Source organism: Cetorhinus maximus, chromosome 6 (genome assembly GCF_964194155.1).
Source record: "Cetorhinus maximus chromosome 6, sCetMax3.hap1.1, whole genome shotgun sequence".
In the NCBI taxonomy this organism is placed as follows: Eukaryota; Metazoa; Chordata; class Chondrichthyes; order Lamniformes; family Cetorhinidae; genus Cetorhinus; species Cetorhinus maximus.
In genome coordinates, this window is record NC_135884.1 from 67,778,828 (window position 1) to 67,796,400 (window position 17,573).

Genomic DNA, 17,573 nt, shown 5'->3' on the forward strand with positions numbered 1-17,573 from the left:
TGACTGCAGTTTTTGGATTATTGTCCTCGGGTTAATTTTTATGGCGATGATTTGCCCCAGGGCTGACCTTGGGTTTCTTCTCGTTACATGAACTTTTGACCGTAAGGGCCCAGCGCGCCTCTGATCTGTGCCATGCATTCGCCTGTTGGTTCTGCATGTGGCTGTCTGGGTTCTTGCTGAGCATTCTCATTTCCTGACAACTTCTCTCTCTTGTTTAAGGATTCTGGACAACCCATCCCACTTGTGGTGGAGAGCTGTATTCGATTCATCAATCTCTATGGTAATTCATATCCATAATGTTTTTCTCTGTCCTGTATGTACTGGTCCCTGTTGGAATTCCCATTCCTTGGATCCCCTCCAATACTTCATCCATTCCTCGTGTGCAAGACCAGCAAGTGAGTGTCGGCAGGTTTTTAACCCATATTCACAGCAGAACGAGCCCTGGTTACCTGGGGCTGGGCAGCAGCTTGTGGCGCTGAGGGTTACCTGGTGTTGACCAAAACCTATGGTTCAGGGTCACCTAGGCCTAATAACAGTGTCTATGTGGTTCCAGATTATTTGGACTCATCTGACGTCTTCACATTTTCCAGCAGAAGTTACTGGAGTGGAAACCCTGGCTGCCCTGGCTACTGAGGCAATTGTAGCATCCCAAATGATGTCCCAATTGAGGCTGGCTAAGTCGCCACAGAACAGGGATGAAATCTGCTCTTCAGGAGTAAATGATTAGTCTCTAATCACCTTACCTTTGAGCTCATACCAAATTACATTCTGAAATGAGGAACATCATCTTTGATCAGAATGATGATGTTAACTCTTCTCTGGCTAATAGTAAAATGATGGAGTTACTTAAAGAAGGACAATCCTGTGCCATTAGCATAAACATTCTGCTGTGCAGAGTTGATGAGGTTAATTTAATACAAAGTCCACTGAGCTGATTGGGTCAGGCAAGTGCTGGTCATGATTCTTTTAGATTTCGTACAGAACAATTTCTGGAAAATGTTTGTTTTATTTTTAGGGTTACAACAGCAGGGTATTTTCCGTGTTCCGGGCTCTCAGAGTGAAGTCAATGATATCAAGAATGCCTTTGAGAGAGGTAAGTTTGAGGGAGGATCTAGGTGCTGTTGCCATTGACCCTGTTAAGGTTTATCTGCGCTGCGGATGCAGATACACGGCTGCTCTGTGTTACAACAATTAAAAATATATGGCTGCATGGGCCCTGGTATAGCTCATATGGTACGTCTCCTCCTCTCTCTCACCCTCCCCCCCTCTCACTCTCCCGCCCCCCCTTCTCACTCTCCCGCCCCGCCCCCCCTTCTCGTTCTCCCACCCCCCCACCCTCGCTCCCCCGACCCCCCTCACTCCCCCAACCCCCCTCTTGCTCCCCCGACCCCCCTCTTGCTCCTCCAATCCCCCCTCTCGCTCCCCCCCACCTTTTCCCCCCTTTCTCTCCCCCTCTTTTCTCCCCCCTCTTTTTCTCTATCCTCTCCCTACCCCGTTCTTCCCTCTCTTTACCCTCTCTCTCTACTAGCTCCCACACTTTGTCTCTCCACACTCCATCCCTTCCCTCCACACTCCATCCCTCCGTCTCTGTCTCTCCCCCCCTCCATCTCCCCCTCCCTCTCTCTCCCCCTCCCCCCGCCCTCTCCTGCCCCCCCACCCTTCTTTTTGCTCTTCCCCTCCCTCAGCCTCCCCTCCCACCGCGCCATCTCAGTCCCCCACCCCTCCCTCTCCCGCCCCGCTCTCCCTCTACCTCCATCCCAACCTCTCTCACCACTCCCACTCTTCCTTTCTCTCCTCTCTCCCTTCCCTGCTCCCTCATCCCCTCTCTATCCTTCTGCCCCCCTCCGATGTTCTCACTCTCCCCCTCCCACGCTCTCCCGCTCCCCACCCCCCACCCTCTCACTCACCACTTCCCACCCTCTCCCTCCACCCTCCCTCTCTCCCACCCTCTCCCCCTCCCTCTCTCCCTTCTCTCCCTCACCTCCCTTTCCCCCCACCTACCCCTCCCTCTCCCCTCCTACCCGCTACCCTCTTTCTCCTCCCCCTCCCTCTTGTCCCCTTCCTACTCTTTCCCCTTCCCTCTCTTCCCCCCCTCAGCCTTCCTCTCTTCATCCTCCCATACCCGTTACAACCTCTCAACCTCCCTCCCTCCCTCCATCCCTCCCACTCTCTTCCACCCCCACCCTCTAACCAACCCTCTCTCCCCATCCCACTCCCCTTCCCTCCCAACCTCTCTCGCCCCTCCTACTCTTCCTTCTACCCGTCCCGCTATCTCCCTCTCACCGCCTCTCTATCCCTCTCGCTCTCTCCACCTCTCCCTCCTGCCTCTCTTCCCCTACCTCTCTCTCTCTCCCTCTTTCCTTCCCCCTCCCTCACACTCCCCCCTGACTCTTCACCTTCCCTCCCCCCTCCAACGCTCTCCCTCTCCCCCCTCCAATGCTCTCACTCTCCCCCCTCCAACGCTCTCCCTCTCCCCCCTCCAACGCTCTCCCTCTCCCCCTCCAATGCTTTCACTCTCCCCCCTCCAACGCTCTCGCTCTCCCCCCTCCAACGCTCTCCCTCTCCCCCCTCCAACGCTCTCCCTCTCCCCCCTCCAACGCTCTCCCTCTCCCCCTCCAACGCTCTCCCTCTCCCCCCCAACACTCTCCCTCTCCCTCCCCACCAACGCTCTCCTTCTCCCTCTTCCCCCCCGCCCCTTGCTCTCCCTCTCCCCTCACTCTCCCTCTTCCCCTTCCAACGCTCTCCCTCTCCCTCCTCACCTCCCACTCCCACCCTTTCTCCTTTTTCCCACCCTTTCCTCACCACCTCCATCTCCCCCTCCCACCACCTCCCCTCCATCTCCCCCTCCCTCCTCCCCTCATCTCCCCTCTTTCCCCCCCCCCCCCATCTTCCCCACCCCCTCTCTCTTCCCCTCTCTCCCCCCCTCTCCCCCTCCCCTTTTCCTCTTTCCCCCCCTCCCTCCCTGATCCTGGGCTGTATACCAAACAGTAATTAAGACAGAGAGTGGGATCAGTAGCTGAATCCTGGTGGTTGAATAAGGCCCCAGAAAGAATGCAGACACAGCAGGTGTTGATGGTATATTGGAGCTTCTGTTTCACTGACACTGCAACAGTTTTGCAAGCAAAGCTTCACATACGGTACATTAGCTGACATCGAGGGAGATTGCACATCTTAATAGAGTTTTAATGAGTGTTTGATTTTGTTCATAAATTAGTTTTAGACAAATTGTACAATTACCCACTCACCTGGAATCAAGCCCTTGGGCGCTTGAGTGAAAAGAAATGTGAAATAAGAACTTGCCCTGTTGTGATCTCCTACATTAACCCATAGACTGCCGTTCTCCCTGGGCCTTTGATGATTGTTTCTTCTTGGCTTACACACTAAGATATTAAAACAGTATTAAATCTACTCAACACGAGACATGGCTTAATTACAGGAATATTAACCCCAAATTACTGATCTCAGTCCATCCTTCCTCAAAATTTTAAAGCACTGCAAGTGTTTAAATGTTTAAAAGATAACAACTGTTACATTCATAGAAACTAGTGTCACCTCTGCATAACTCTGGGATATAAAATATATAACACACATTTTGGCAGAAGGGTGAGGAATTTAACTGGGAATGGGTTTCAGGAGGTTGCAATGAACATAAGGTTCGCTTGATGTCATCACTTTGAGACTGGGTGTTTTAACTCCTAGGCCTCACTTACATCCTGCCTGCCCACTCCCTTTCCAGAACAGACAGAGTAGAGGTCGCTGTCTCCTGGCAGGTCAAAACTGTAGGGCCCAGAGGCTGTCCACAGACCCCATGGTAAGTTGCGGGAGAGAAGGGATATCGGGGATGTTTCTATCTTAGCCATGGCTCAGTTGGTAGCACTCTCACCTCTGAGTCACAAGGTTCTAGATTCAAGTCTCACTCAGAGCTTGGGCACAAAAGTTGAGGCTGATGCTCCAGTGTGTTACTGAGGGAGGGATGCACTGTCTGAGGTGCTGGCTTTCAGGTGAGGCATTAAACTGAGGTCCCATCTGCCTGTTCAGGTGGATGTAAAAGATCCCATGGCACTGTTTTGAAGAAGAGTGAGGGAGTTATCTCCAGTGTCCTGGCCAATCAACATCACAAAAAACAGCTGATCTGGTCATTATCACATTGCTGTTTGTGGGATCTTGCTGTGCATAAGTTAATTGTTGCATTTCATACATTGCCATAGTGACTACACTTCAAAAATGTACTTCATTGGTTGTGAAGTTTTTCATAAGCCCGGTGAGTTGAAAAGTGCTATATAAATGCAAGCCTGTCCGTCTTTCTTTTGACAGTGGATAGCTCAGAGTAGCAGAAGCCCAGGTTTTCCTTCTGGGGCCTAAAGCCTGAATTTTCTCCAGTCGAGCCCAGTGAGCTCGATCCGTAAGGTCTTGCGTTAACGTAAATTCTCTCCTTCACAAACTAGGTGAGGACCCCCTAGTGGATGATCACAACGAGCATGATATCAACTCAGTAGCCGGTGTCCTGAAGCTGTACTTCCGAGGCCTGGAAAACCCACTCTTCCCCAAGGAGAGGTTCCTGGATTTAATCTGCTCCATCAGTAAGTATGGGCCATCGAGCTTTTCTTTGTAACACTTCCTGTATAACTTTATAACACTCGGCAGTGATGGTGCTACAATGTGTAGAAAGATGTCTCAGCACTAGCAGAAGCTGCAACTCCTGCCCCTGCACTAGTTAGCATCAGTGAACACGTCACAGACCAGGGAGCAAGTTCAGTATCAGTTGCCCTGAAGAACCCTGGAACTGACAACAAATCAATGTGTTTCTGCAAAGAGAGATGCAGATTTAAAGCAATTGGGCAAGAAACCAGAGGGAAGATGAAGAGTTTCATCTTTACGCAGCAAGTTCTTATAATCTGGAACCCGCTACCTGAAAGGGAGGTGGATGCAGACTCAATAACAACCTTCAAAAGGGAATTGGATAAGTACTTGAACAGGAAACATTTGCAGGGCCTAAGGAAAAGAAGGGGGATGGAGTGGGACTAATTGGATAGTTCTTTCAATGAGTCAGCAAAGGCTTGATGGGCCAAAGGGCCCCCTTCTGTGCTGTAAAGTTCTGCAAGGCCTATCAGCATCTGGGAGGGAAAGAGAGGGATATGTTCCTCATCAGAACAAATTGAAGAGCTTCTTTATCCCTCAATCAATATTGATTGTGGAGATCACTACCACAGAGAATGGGAAGCTAGACAGGCATTTAAGGGAGAACGGAATAGAGGGTTATGATGGTAGAATGAGATAAGGATGGGAGAAGGCTCAAGTGGAGCACAAACAACAGCATGGACTAGTTGGGCTGAATCTGTGCCATATATCCAATGCAGTCCTATGTAATCACTAAAGGTTATCTGGTCATTATCAGATTGCTGTGTGCAAATTGGCTGCTGCATTTCCTACATTACAACAGTGACTACACTTCAAAAGTACTTCATTTGCTGTAAAGCACTTTGGGACATCCAGTGGTCGTGAAAGGCACTATATAAATGCAAGTTTATTTTCCCCTTAAGGAATAGTAGACAACCTGTGATCACGACTGCTGATACCTTTTTGAGGATGTTAAGGCCAGGAGGAGGGAGTGGAAATTGACCCCAATATGTGACCTAGAGGCTGCTGCATCTCGTCATGGGCGATCGCCAGCACCCAGTGACGATGCTCTCACGTCTGCATTGTCAACAAGGCACTGTAAACCGATGGGACGTTTTCTACAATAGCTGCTGCCCCTCTCCCGTCCACATGCTCTGGGGCTCCACCAAGCCCACCATGAACTCCAATCTCTCTGGGTTTTCCCTCATTAACGATATGTTATAGGAATACTTGCCGTAATCTAAACTAACCTATTGTCCTAAACTCTAAAGAAGGGTCATACGGATTCAAAATGATAACTGTTTCTCTCTCCACAGATGCTGCCAGACCTGCTGAGTTTTTCCAGCATGTTCTGTTTTTGTTTCAGATTTCCAGCATCTGCGGTATTTTGCTTTTATATTATTGTCCTAAGCTGCTCAATATTCACCCCCTCACACTGTCACATGGATCTTCGTAATGCTGCGGCTCTTGCTGCACTACGCTGCTCCTCACCTGCCCCATGTTACCGAACCACTCTCTTCCCCTCACACCTACTACTAATCCTGCCTCCTCCTGGCAGTGAGGCAGCTGGGATCTCAGGAATCATTCCCCAGCAAGCGGGGTGGCGGTGGCATAGTGGTAATGTCACTAGACTAGCCTAGGCTAATGCTGTGGGGACACAGGTTCAAATCCCACCATGGCAGGTGGTGAAATTTAAATTCAATTAATAAATCTGGAATTGAAAGCTAATCTCAATAGTGGTGAACATGAAACTATCATCAATTGTTGTAAAAACCCATCTATTTCACTAATGTCCTTTAGGGAAGGAAATCTGCCGTCTTTACATTGTCTGGCCTAGTTCTGACTCCAAACCTACAGCAATGTGGTTGACTCTTAAATGCCCTGTGAAATGGTCTAGCAAGCCACTCAGCTGTACCAAACCACAACGGAAAAGTCAAAAATTGACCTAGGCGCTGGAAATGACAACAGCGCACCCAGCCCTGTCAACCCTGCAAAGTCCTCCTTATTAACATCTGGGGTCTTGTGCCAAAATTGGGAGAGCCATGAATCATTCCTTACAAAGTCCCACACAAAGCCATCACCATCCCTGGCTATGTCCTGTCCCAATGGCAGGACGACCCGCCAGAAATGGCTGCACAGTGGTATACATTTGGGAGGGAGTTGCCCTGGAGTCCTCAACATTGACTCTGGACCCCATGAAGCTTCATGGCATCAGCCCAAACCGCCAGCTGATTACCACCTACTGCCCCCCACTCCTCCATGTTGAACACCAATTGGAAGAAACACTGAGGGTGGCAAGGGCACAGAATGTACTCTGTGTGGGAGATTTCAATGTCCATCAACAAAAGTGGCTCAGTAGTACTACTGCTGGCTGAGTCCTAAAGGAATAGCTGCTAGACTAGGTCTGCAGCAGGTGGTGAGGGATCCAACAAGTGGAAAAAACCTACTTGACCTTGTCCTCACCAATCTACCTGTTGCAGATGCATCTGTCCATGACAGTATCGGTAAGAGTGACCATCACACAGTGCTTGTGAAGACGGAAGCTCCATCTTCACTTTGGGTATGCCATCCATCATGTGTGGCACTACCACTGTGCTAAACGGATCTAACAGTTTGAAACTGGGCCATCCATGAGGCGCTGTGGGCCATCAGCAGCAGCAGAATTGTACTCAAACACAATCTGTAACCTCATGGCCCGGCATATCCCCTACTCTACCATTATCACCAAGCCAGGGGATCGACCCTGGCTCAGTGAAGAATGCAGGAGGGCATGCCAGGAGCAGCACCAGGCATACCTAAAAATGAGGTGTCAACCTGGTGAAGCTACAACACAGGACTACTTGCGTGCCAAACAGCAGAAGCAGCAAGTAATAGACAGGGCTAAGCGATCCCACAACCAACAGATCAAATCTAAGCTCTGCCATCCTACCACATCCAGTTGTGAATGGTGGTGGACAATTAAACAACTCACTGGAGGAGGAGGCTCCACAAATATCCCCATCCTCAATGATGGAGGAGCCCAGCACATCAGTGCAAAAGATAAGGCTGAAGCATTTGCTACAATCTTCAGCTGGATGTGCCGTGTGGATGATTCATCTCGGCCTCCTCCTGAGGTCCCCAGCATCACAGGTGCCAATCTTCAGCCAATTCAATTCACTCCACATTATATCAAGCAACAGCTGAAGGTACTGAGAATATTCCAGCAATAGTACTGAAGACTTGTGCTCCAGAACTTGCCGCGCCCCTAGCCAAGTTGTTCCAGCACAGCTACAACATTGGCATCTACCCGGCAATGTGGAAAATTGCCCGGGTATGTCCTGTACACAAAAAGCAGGACAAATCCAACCCAGCCAATTACCGCCCCATCAGTCTACTCTCGATCACCAGTAAAGTGATGGAAGGGGTTATCAACAGTGCTATCAAATAGCACTTGCTTAACAATAGCCTGCTCAGTTTGGGTTCTGCCAGGGCCTATCAGCTCCTGACCTCATTACAGCCATGGTTCAAACATGGACAAAAGAGCTGAACTCCAGAGGTGAGGTGAGACTGACTGTCCTTGATATCAAGGCAGCATTTGACTGAGTGTGGCATCAAGGAGTCCTAGCAAAACTGGAGTCAATGGGAATCGAGGGAAAACTCTCCACTGGTTGGAGTCATACCGAGCACAAAGGAAGATGTTTGCAGTTGTTGGAGGTCAATCATCTCAGTCCCAGGGCATCGTTGCAGGGGTTCCTCAGGATAGTGTCCTAAGCCCAACCATCTTCATCAATGACCTTCCTACCATCATAAGGTCAGAAGTGGAGATGTTCGCTGATGATTGCACAATTTTCAGTGCCATTCACAACACCTCAGATCATGAAGCTGTCCATGTCCAAATGCAGCAAGACCTGGACAACATTCAGGCTTCGGTTGATAAGTTACAAGTAACATTCGTGCCACACACATGCCAGGCAATGACCATCTCCAACAAGAGAGAATCTAGCCATCACCCCTTGACATTCAATGACATTAGCATCACTGAATCCTCCACTATCAACATCCTGGGGTTTACCATGGACCAGAAACTGAACTGGACCAGTCATATAAATACATCGACTGCAGCAGTTCAAGAAGGCAGCTCACCACCACCTTCTCAAGGACAACTAGGGATCAACAATAAATGCTGGTTTAGCTAACGACGTCCACATCTCATGAAAGAATCAAAAAAGAGCCAGAGAGAGGGAAATAAAATTGCCTGAACAAAGTGAGACGTTACACATTTTATTAACAGTTAACAGCAAGGTTGGGGGGAGAATTCAGAGGCTATTATTGGATAGCCATGAGGGAGGGACTTGAAAGAGAGAGAGACCATTAAGCAGGAAATGTAAAGTTGGGCAATCAGTATGCAGAAAGTGTGTGTGTGTATCCTTGAGGTTTAAGCTCTGTGAGCTTTAGTCTGATTGTGCTAGGACTGTGCTTGGACAATGAGGCCATTGTACGCTTTGAGTAACAGGTTTTGAACAGATTGCACTCTTGAGGCACTGCTTGAGCACACATAATGCACAGGGTTCAGATTCAAAGACATAGAATTTTGCAGAATAGCAACAGGCCAGCTATTCCATTCTGGTGTTAATGCTCCACACAAGCCTCCCCCCACCCCTGCTTCACCTTACCATATCAGCCTGTGCATCTATTCATTTCTCCCTCATCATCTTATCTGTTTTTTCTATAAATGTATCTATGCCATTCGCCACAACCACTCGTTGTGGCTCAGAGACGAGAGCGCCTACATTGAGCCAAGGCTTTATCCTAATGGTTCACTTCTTAAGCATGAAACCCTTCAGAGTAACCAGCTCCGGATCGTCAGTCAATATGTACTGCTCTGCTAAGGGGGTCAAAAAACTTTTTGTTTCCTGGCAACTTGATTGAAACATATAAGTTCCTGAGGGGTCTTTACAGAGTGGAAAGCATGTTTCTCCTTGTGGAAGAATCTAGAACTAGAGGTCACTGTTTAAACATAAGGGGTCATCCATTTAAGACAGAGATGAGGAGAAATTCTTTCTCTTAAGGGTTGTGAGTCTTTGGAACTCTTTTCCTCAAAGGGCAGTGGAAGCAGAGTCTTTAAATATTTTTAAGGCAGAGCTAGATAGACTCTTGATAAGCAACAGGGTGAAAGGTTATCAGGAGTAGGCAGGATGTGGAGTTGAGATTACAATCAGATCAACTATGACCTTATTGAATGGCGGAGCAGGCTGAAGGGGCCGAGTGGCCTACTCCTGTTCCTAATTCGTATGTTCGTATGTCTACCCCACAATTTGATTCCCTGTCAGTGGAGTGAGGGAATTTGCAACCTCCAAATCAAGATGGAGGATTGATTTTGAGTATATTTTTAAGGAAGGATGAAACTTGTATTATTCTGCAGGCCAGTCAGTTTAAACTCGGTGATGGACAAGCTTTTAGAAATGATAATCCAGGACAAAATTAACAGTCACTTGGACAAATCTGGATTAATTAAGGAAAGCCAGCACAAATTTGTTGATGGCAAATTGTGTTCAACTAATTTGATACTGTTTTTTGACAAAGTAACAAAGGGGCTTGATGAGGGTAATGTGATTGATGTGATGTACACAGACTTCCAAAAGGTGTTTGATAAAGGGCTGAATAACAGGTTGAGCGCTAAGTTAAAGCCCATGGAATAAAAGGAACAGTGGCGATATGGATACAAAGTTGGCTGATTGACAGGAAAGAGAGTCATGGTGATCAGTTGTTTTTTGGACTGGAGGAAGGTATGCAGCAGGGTTCTGCAGCGCTTGATACTAAATCGCTCCTTTTCTTTATATATATCAATGACCTGTACTTGGGTGTGCAGGGCACAATTTCAAAATTTGCAGAATACACAAAACTTGGAAATATTGTGAACAGTGGGGAGGTTAGTGATAGACTTCAAGAGGCTGTAGATAGGCTGGTGAGGTGCATGAACACATGACAGTGTGAAGTGATATATTTTGGTAGGAACAATCACAGAATGGTTACAGCACAGAAGGGGGCCATTCGGACCAATGGCTAAAATTTTCCAGCCCGTCATGGTGGGAGCCACACGGGAGATTCAGCAGCCCAGCCAAAAGTCCATTGACTTGCGGAGGGACTGGATGATCCCAGCGGCAGACAGGACCAGAAAATCCCACCCATTGTGTCTGCACCGGCTCTCCGTAGGAGCAATTTACCGCGTGTCAATCCCCCGCCTTCTCACTGTAACCCTGCACCTTCTTCCTTTTAAGATAATAATCCAATTCCCTCTTGAATGCCTTGATTGAACCTACCTCCACCTCTCACTCAGGCTGTGCATTCCAGATCCTAACCACTCGCTGTATGAAGAAGTTTCTCCTCATGTTGCCATTACTTCTTTTGCCAATTACTTTAAATCTGGTGCCCTCTGGTTCTCGAGGAAAAGCAATATAAAATAAAAAGTACAATTCTAAATGGGGTTTCGAGAGTAGAAGGTCCTTGGGGATATATGTGCAGGGCAGGCTGAGAAAGCAGATAATAAAGCATACAGGATCCTGGGCTTTATAAATAGAGGCATAGAGTACAGAAGCAAGGAAGTTATGGCAAACCTTTATAAAACACTGGTTTGGCCTCAACTGGAGCATTGAGTCCAATGCACATCACACTTTAGGAAGGCATCGGAGAGGGTGCAGAAAAGATTCGCTAGAGTGCTTCCAGGGATGAGGAACTTCAGTTATGTGGACAGACCGGAGAAGCCCGGGCTGTTCCCTTTAGAGAAGCAAAGTTCAAAATCATGATGGGTCTGGACAGAGTAAATAAGAGAGAAACTGTTCCCATTTGCAGAAGGGTCGAAAACCAGAGGACACAGATTTAAGGTAATTGGCAAAAGAACGAATGGCGACTTGAGGAAAAACTTTATTACGCAGGTGGTTAGGATCTGGAATGCACTGCCTGGAGGTGGAGGGCAGGTTCAATCGAGGCATCCAAAAGGGAATTGGATAATTATCTGAAGAGAAGAGATTTGCAGATAGGGCTATGTTGAAAAGGCATGGGAGTGGCCTAACTGAGTTGCTCTTACTGAGGGCCAGCATAGACTTGACAACCTGAATGACCTCCTCCTGTGCTGTAATCATTTTATGATTCCATATAGAGCCTTTCACACCTCTGAATTTCCTGAAGTTCTTTTACAGTCAATAAAATACTTTTGATTTCTGTTCACTGTTGTTATCTAAAGAAAGAAAGAAGCTGCATTTATCTGGCACCATTCACGTCCTTGGGACACCCTAAAGTATTTCAAAGCTAATTAAGTATTGTTGAACTATTGGAACATAGGAAAAGGGACAGCCAATTTGCACCTTGCAGGGTTCTACAAACAGCAATGAGATCAATAATCTGACAACAGAAAATGCTGGGAATACTCAGCAGCTCAGGCAGCATTGGTGGAGAGAGATTCAGGGGCTGAATTTTATGCTGGAGGTGGGGTCCCCATGTCCCCAGTGTAAAAACGGTGGTGAACTCACTTGCACTTGGCTGGCTCTCCCAGCAGCCACTTAACAGCCATCAGGCCTTTAATTGATTTAAGGCGGGTCTTGTGCACCCATCCAAGGGGAAGTCACACCTCTGAGAGCTGCCAGCCAAACAAATGGATGTGGTTCTCTCATCCCAGCAGCGCCACCGGGAATGGTGGCCACTGCTGGGACTGCAACAGTCCCCGAGGAATGTTTTCAGTGATGGAGCCCGGACTATCAGGTGAGACTGCCAGCAGTTCCCTGTGACAGGAGTTGGGGAGCAGTGTGCGATGGCACCCAAATTTATCCCCGCCATCCCTCCCCTGGTGGGAGTGTAAAACTACATGCAGAGTAGGCTTTCAGATCAGTGACCTTTCAAGAGAACTAGAAAAGTTCGAGATGTAATTGGAGTTAAGCAGGAAGTAGGGAAAGGGAGAGCGGGGGCAAGAACAAAAGAGAAAATCTGAGATTGGGTGAATGGCAGGAGAGATTAAATTGCAAAAGGGTTGACAGTGAAAGATGAAAAAAGGAGTTTGCAGGCATTTTCTGTTTGCACTTCAGATTTCCACCCTCCACAGTATTTTTGTTTTCTTTTATTCTTTAATGGGATATGGGCTTCACTGGCTAGGCCAGCATTCATTGCCCATCCCTAATTGCCCTTGACAAGGTGGTGGTGAGCTGTCTTCTTGAACCACTGCAGTGTGCATGGGTACACACACAGTGCTGTTAGGGAGGGAGTTCCAGGATTTTGACCCAGCGACAGTGAAGGAACGGCGATATATTTCCAAGTCAGGATGGTGAATAACTTGGAGGGAAACTGCCAGGTGGTGGTGTCCTTGTCCTTCTAGGCGGTAGCGGTCGTGGGTTTGGATGGTATATAACACTTATTATATTACTATGGTTATTATATTACTGACCAAGTCTTCTGTTTAAGATGTTGGTTGAGGAATTAATATTGACCAGGTAACCAGGGAAAACTCTCCCGCTCAGCTTTGAATAGTGTCATTGGATCTTTTACATCCACTTGAGAGAGCAGACAGGGCCTCGATTTAATGTCTCATTCAAAAGATGGCACCTGACAGTGCAGAGTTAGGAGCATCTGGAGATCTGACATTCCGAAGATGTTATCGAGTTACGTTACAAGTTGTGTTGTGAGCTGTATGCCCCTCATCCAGAAAGCCCCTCATTTGACTATTCCACTGCCTGCTTTAGAACTCCACCCAAAATGCCCCACGAAAGGTGGGGGGTGGGCAGAGGGGAGCGGGGAGCGTCAAGTGAAGCTTCTGTGAAACTATCTCAAAAAATAATTATGGGGGAAGAAAAGCTAAAGTCAGATGAAGATAAAGTCAAATATTCTGGGATAAAAATAGAAAGTGCTGGAAATACTCAGCAGATCTGGCAGCATCTGTGAAGAGAGAAGCAGAGTTAATGTTTCAGGTCGAATATGACTCTTCTTGAGGACTAAACAAATATCCAAATATCCAATGGTGGATTGTGTAGGGTATGATAGATAAAGACATGCGGGCCGCTTTGACTTTGGATGATAATGTGAAATGTGTGTTCTGTATATTATAGTGCTGTTGGGTTGGAGTAGTTTCAATAATCCCTGAAGATTGTCAGCTGCAAACACTCAAACTTTATTGTAACGTATTTCCGGTTATGAGAAACACTCCCTTACTCTAGCTTCTTTCGGTGCTGCTTTCTCCAAGACGCTCAGATCACATGAGCAAATGTCACTTCCTTCGATGACATCACAGATTATTACAGTTAAGCCTTTGTGGGACTTAGTCTAACATACTCTATTATACTACATTACGGACCCAGGCCCCTGTTGTACTCCTCTCTCAGTCTTTAATTTCTGTTGATTTGTATTGAATTAGAAATCAGCCAACATTGCGTGGTTTACGCTATTGTACAAAGTCAATGACCCTTCACCCCCCACCCCCCGTTCCCCATGGGGTTAAATGTTGGAAACCCGTGTGTGTTTTACCTCAGCTATTCTGGCGATGATTATTTTGGGGACACGATAAACACAATTATCTAAGGCTATCTTCCCTTGTCCACCCCGCAGAGATCGAGAGTGCCATCGAGAGGACTCACCACCTCCAGCAGATCATAGTGACCCTCTCACGGACAGTCATCATTGTGATGAGATATCTCTTTGCCTTCCTCAACCAGTAAGTACCATCCAATTACCTCCCAACTCCCCCACTCTCTATCTCTCTCTCCGGGGTTTGTTTAAAAGTACTCAAGCACTCGGAATTCCAAGCAAAGGCTCCAGATGTGACATGCTATTTATTATCTTTCTCCTTCCCACCACCTATCAACTACACAGATTTCTTCCTGGGCTACAGGTTTCATAGGAACCAGCTGCTCTCCAGTGCCCATTTCCCCCATGTGTCAGCCTAACCTGGGGGAGAGAGAGTGCTTGCTCGATATTGGGAAGCTTTCTGTCTACCCTGATCCTGTGACCTCGCTTGGTGTCCACCCATGCGCCCTGTGAAACAGGGGGTTAATGGTTGGAGGCAGCAACCCTGGCTGATTTTTTTTCTTCCTCACTCTTACACAGGCTCCTGATACCCGTAGTAAGGCCCTGGATAAAACAACAATAGATATTAGTGGGCAGTGAGTTCAGGGGTGGTGGGGCACTGTGAGGGCAGGGTGGGCCACCGGCCCGGGGGTGGAAGCATCTGCACGGGGAGGGGTAGCAAGCGCATTGAGGTTGGGGAGCGAGCACAGGGTTTCCGTGAGTGCAGGTCAGTGAACAGGGGAGGGGAACAGTACACCTGAAGGCGGAGAGTTCTTGCCTGCAATCAGTGGGCACTGATGGATACAGTTTGGTATCAGGAATGATGGTGATGACTTGGGCCTTGTCTGTGTGTTTTAGCCTGTCCCAGTACAGTGATGAAAACATGATGGACCCTTATAACCTGGCAATCTGCTTCGGGCCCACCTTGATGCCAATCCCTGATGGCCAAGACCCTGTATCCTGCCAGGCACATGTCAACGAGGTCATCAAAAGCATCATCGTGAACCATGAGGGTATCTTCCCAAGCCACAAGGAGCTGGAGGGGCCAGTGTACGAAAAGTGCATGACAGGAGGCGAGGAATACTGGTAAGGAATGATTGTAAATCGCAGCACTCGTGAATGTGTTACAATGCTGCCCTTCACTGCACTACCCCAGACCCTTGCTATGCTGCCCCTGCCTCTCACTATGCCACCCAGGACCCTCACTGTGCCACCCAGGACCCTTGCCGTGCTGTCCCTGCCCCTTGCTGCACCACCCCTGACCCTCGCCACACCCCCTCTGACCTTCACTATGCATATAGTAATCCATGAGGACAACCTAGCAGATCCTGAACTAGTCCTTACTTGACATTAACTTTCCAGTCTGGGGCACTCATTAACTGTACGGAGCTGGTTTGCCAGTCCCTAATCCAGGGGCATTTAGTCCCATTGTACCATCCAACTGTTGCCCCAGATGGAATTAGCTAAGTCAGAACTGAGCATGGGGATTGTGGAATTAATGCTGTGACCTCCTGCTCTGTGTTACAGTGCATGATGATCTGCCCTATGTGGTAGCATTGATATCCCAGCCACAAGCAAGAGGCCCTATTGAAACAAACTACTTTTAATATAATTATTGTCCTCTCACTTTGAGCCCTCACTCTTCCTAAATGGGAAGTACCTTTTCTACATTGGGCAATCCAATAGTTTGAGAGGAAGTGAAGAGGCAAAGAGAAAATATGAGAATAGGATTACAGTCCACATAAAAGGGAACCCAAAAGTCTTCTACCAGAAAGTAAATAGCAAGTAAAAGTAGTAAAAGGTAGGTTAGGCTTATTGGGAACAAGGAGAGTGATGTAGAGACACAGGGCAAGGCTAGAATACTTAATTAGTATTTTGTATTGGTGTTTACTAAGGAAGAGGATGCTGACAAAATATCGATAAAAGTGGAAATGGTGGAGATAATGGATGGGGTGAAAATTTATAGACAGGCTGGGTGTACTGGAAAGGCTGGCTATGCATAGTGGATAAATGACCTAGTCTGGATGGCTTGCATCCCAGGTTGTGGAAAGGAGTGGGAATGGAGATAGCGGAAGAGCTTGCCATAATCTTCCAATCTTCCCTAGATACAGGGAAGAGCTGCCGGAGGATTAGAGAGTGGAAAATGTGACACCTTTATTCAAGAAAGGGTGTAAGGATAGTCCTAGTAACTACAAACTGGAGTTTAACATCAGTGGTGAGTAAGGTTTTAGAAACAATAATCAGGGAAAAAAATCAACACGCACTTGGACACGTTTGAGTTAAGTTAATGAGAGCCAGCGTGGAGTTGTAAAAGGCAGATCATGTTTGACTAAATTAATTGAATTTTTCAATGAAGTTACAGAGAAGGTTGATAAGGAGAATGCAATGCATGTTGTCTATATGGACTTTAAGAAGGCATTTGATAAAGTACCACATAAAAGGCTGGTTAACAAAATTGAGACTGATTGAATAGGAAGGTCAGTGTCCAGTTGGAGAAAAAAATTGGCTTAAGAACAGAAAACAGTCTTGAGAAATGGTTATTTTTCAGACTGGAGGATGGTAGACAGTGGCGTTCCTAAGGGTCAGTGCTAGCACCACAACCTTTTTTTGCTATATATAAATGACTTGGACATTGGATAGAATGGAGAGTAAAATTTCAAAATTTGCCAATGATACCAAACTTGGGAGGTGTGGCAAATGATGAGGATGATACCAATAACTGCAACAGGATATAGATAGGCTGGCAGGGTGGGCCAATAAGTGGCAGATGGAATGAACTGCAGAGAAGTGTCAAGGAATGCATTTTGACAGAGGGGATGAATGTGCAGGGACAGAGGGACCTGGGGTTTCATGTGCATAGATCTTTGAAAGTGTCAGGGCATATTTAGAGACTAATTAGCAAAGCATATGGGATCTTGGGCTTCATAAATTGAGGTATTGAGTTCAAAAGCTGGGCATTTATGCTGAACCTTTATAAGCTCTGGGTAGGCTCCAGCCAGAGTATTGCATTCAGTTCTGGTCACCACCCTTTAGGAAGGATGTGAGTATCCTTGAGGGGGTGCAGAGGAGATTTACCAGAATGGTTCCAGGGATGGGGGGATTTTAGTTACAAGGTCAGGTTGGAGAAGCTGGGGTTGTTCTCCTTGGAGTAAAGGAGATTGAGGGGAGATTTAATAGAAGTGTACAAGATGATGACAGATTTAGATAAGGTAGACAAACAAAAGCTATTCCCATTAGCTGATGGTACAAAGACTAGGGGACACAGATTTAAGTTTTTGGGAAAGAGATGCAGGAAGAATGAGAGGAGGAACTTTTTTTACGCAGTGAGTGATAATGACCTGGAATTCCCTGCCTTTGAGGGCGGTGGAAGGAGAGACGATCAATGATTCCAAATGGAAATTGGAAGAGCAGAGAGACGATCAATGATTCCAAAT

At 47.2% G+C, this 17,573-nt stretch overlaps 1 protein-coding gene across 2 annotated transcripts in view; it reads left to right on the forward strand.

Moving 5' to 3' along the window:
* Positions 1–17,573, forward strand: part of srgap3 (SLIT-ROBO Rho GTPase activating protein 3) — a 286,135-nt gene that overhangs the window by 249,221 nt on the left and 19,341 nt on the right. For both annotated transcript variants that reach the window (XM_078543822.1, XM_078543823.1), the window contains exons 13-17: positions 220–280; positions 1,016–1,093; positions 4,446–4,580; positions 14,182–14,287; positions 14,998–15,225. In XM_078543822.1, the coding sequence (XP_078399948.1) occupies positions 220–280; positions 1,016–1,093; positions 4,446–4,580; positions 14,182–14,287; positions 14,998–15,225 (608 nt within the window). The remainder of the gene's footprint in view (positions 1–219; positions 281–1,015; positions 1,094–4,445; positions 4,581–14,181; positions 14,288–14,997; positions 15,226–17,573) is intronic.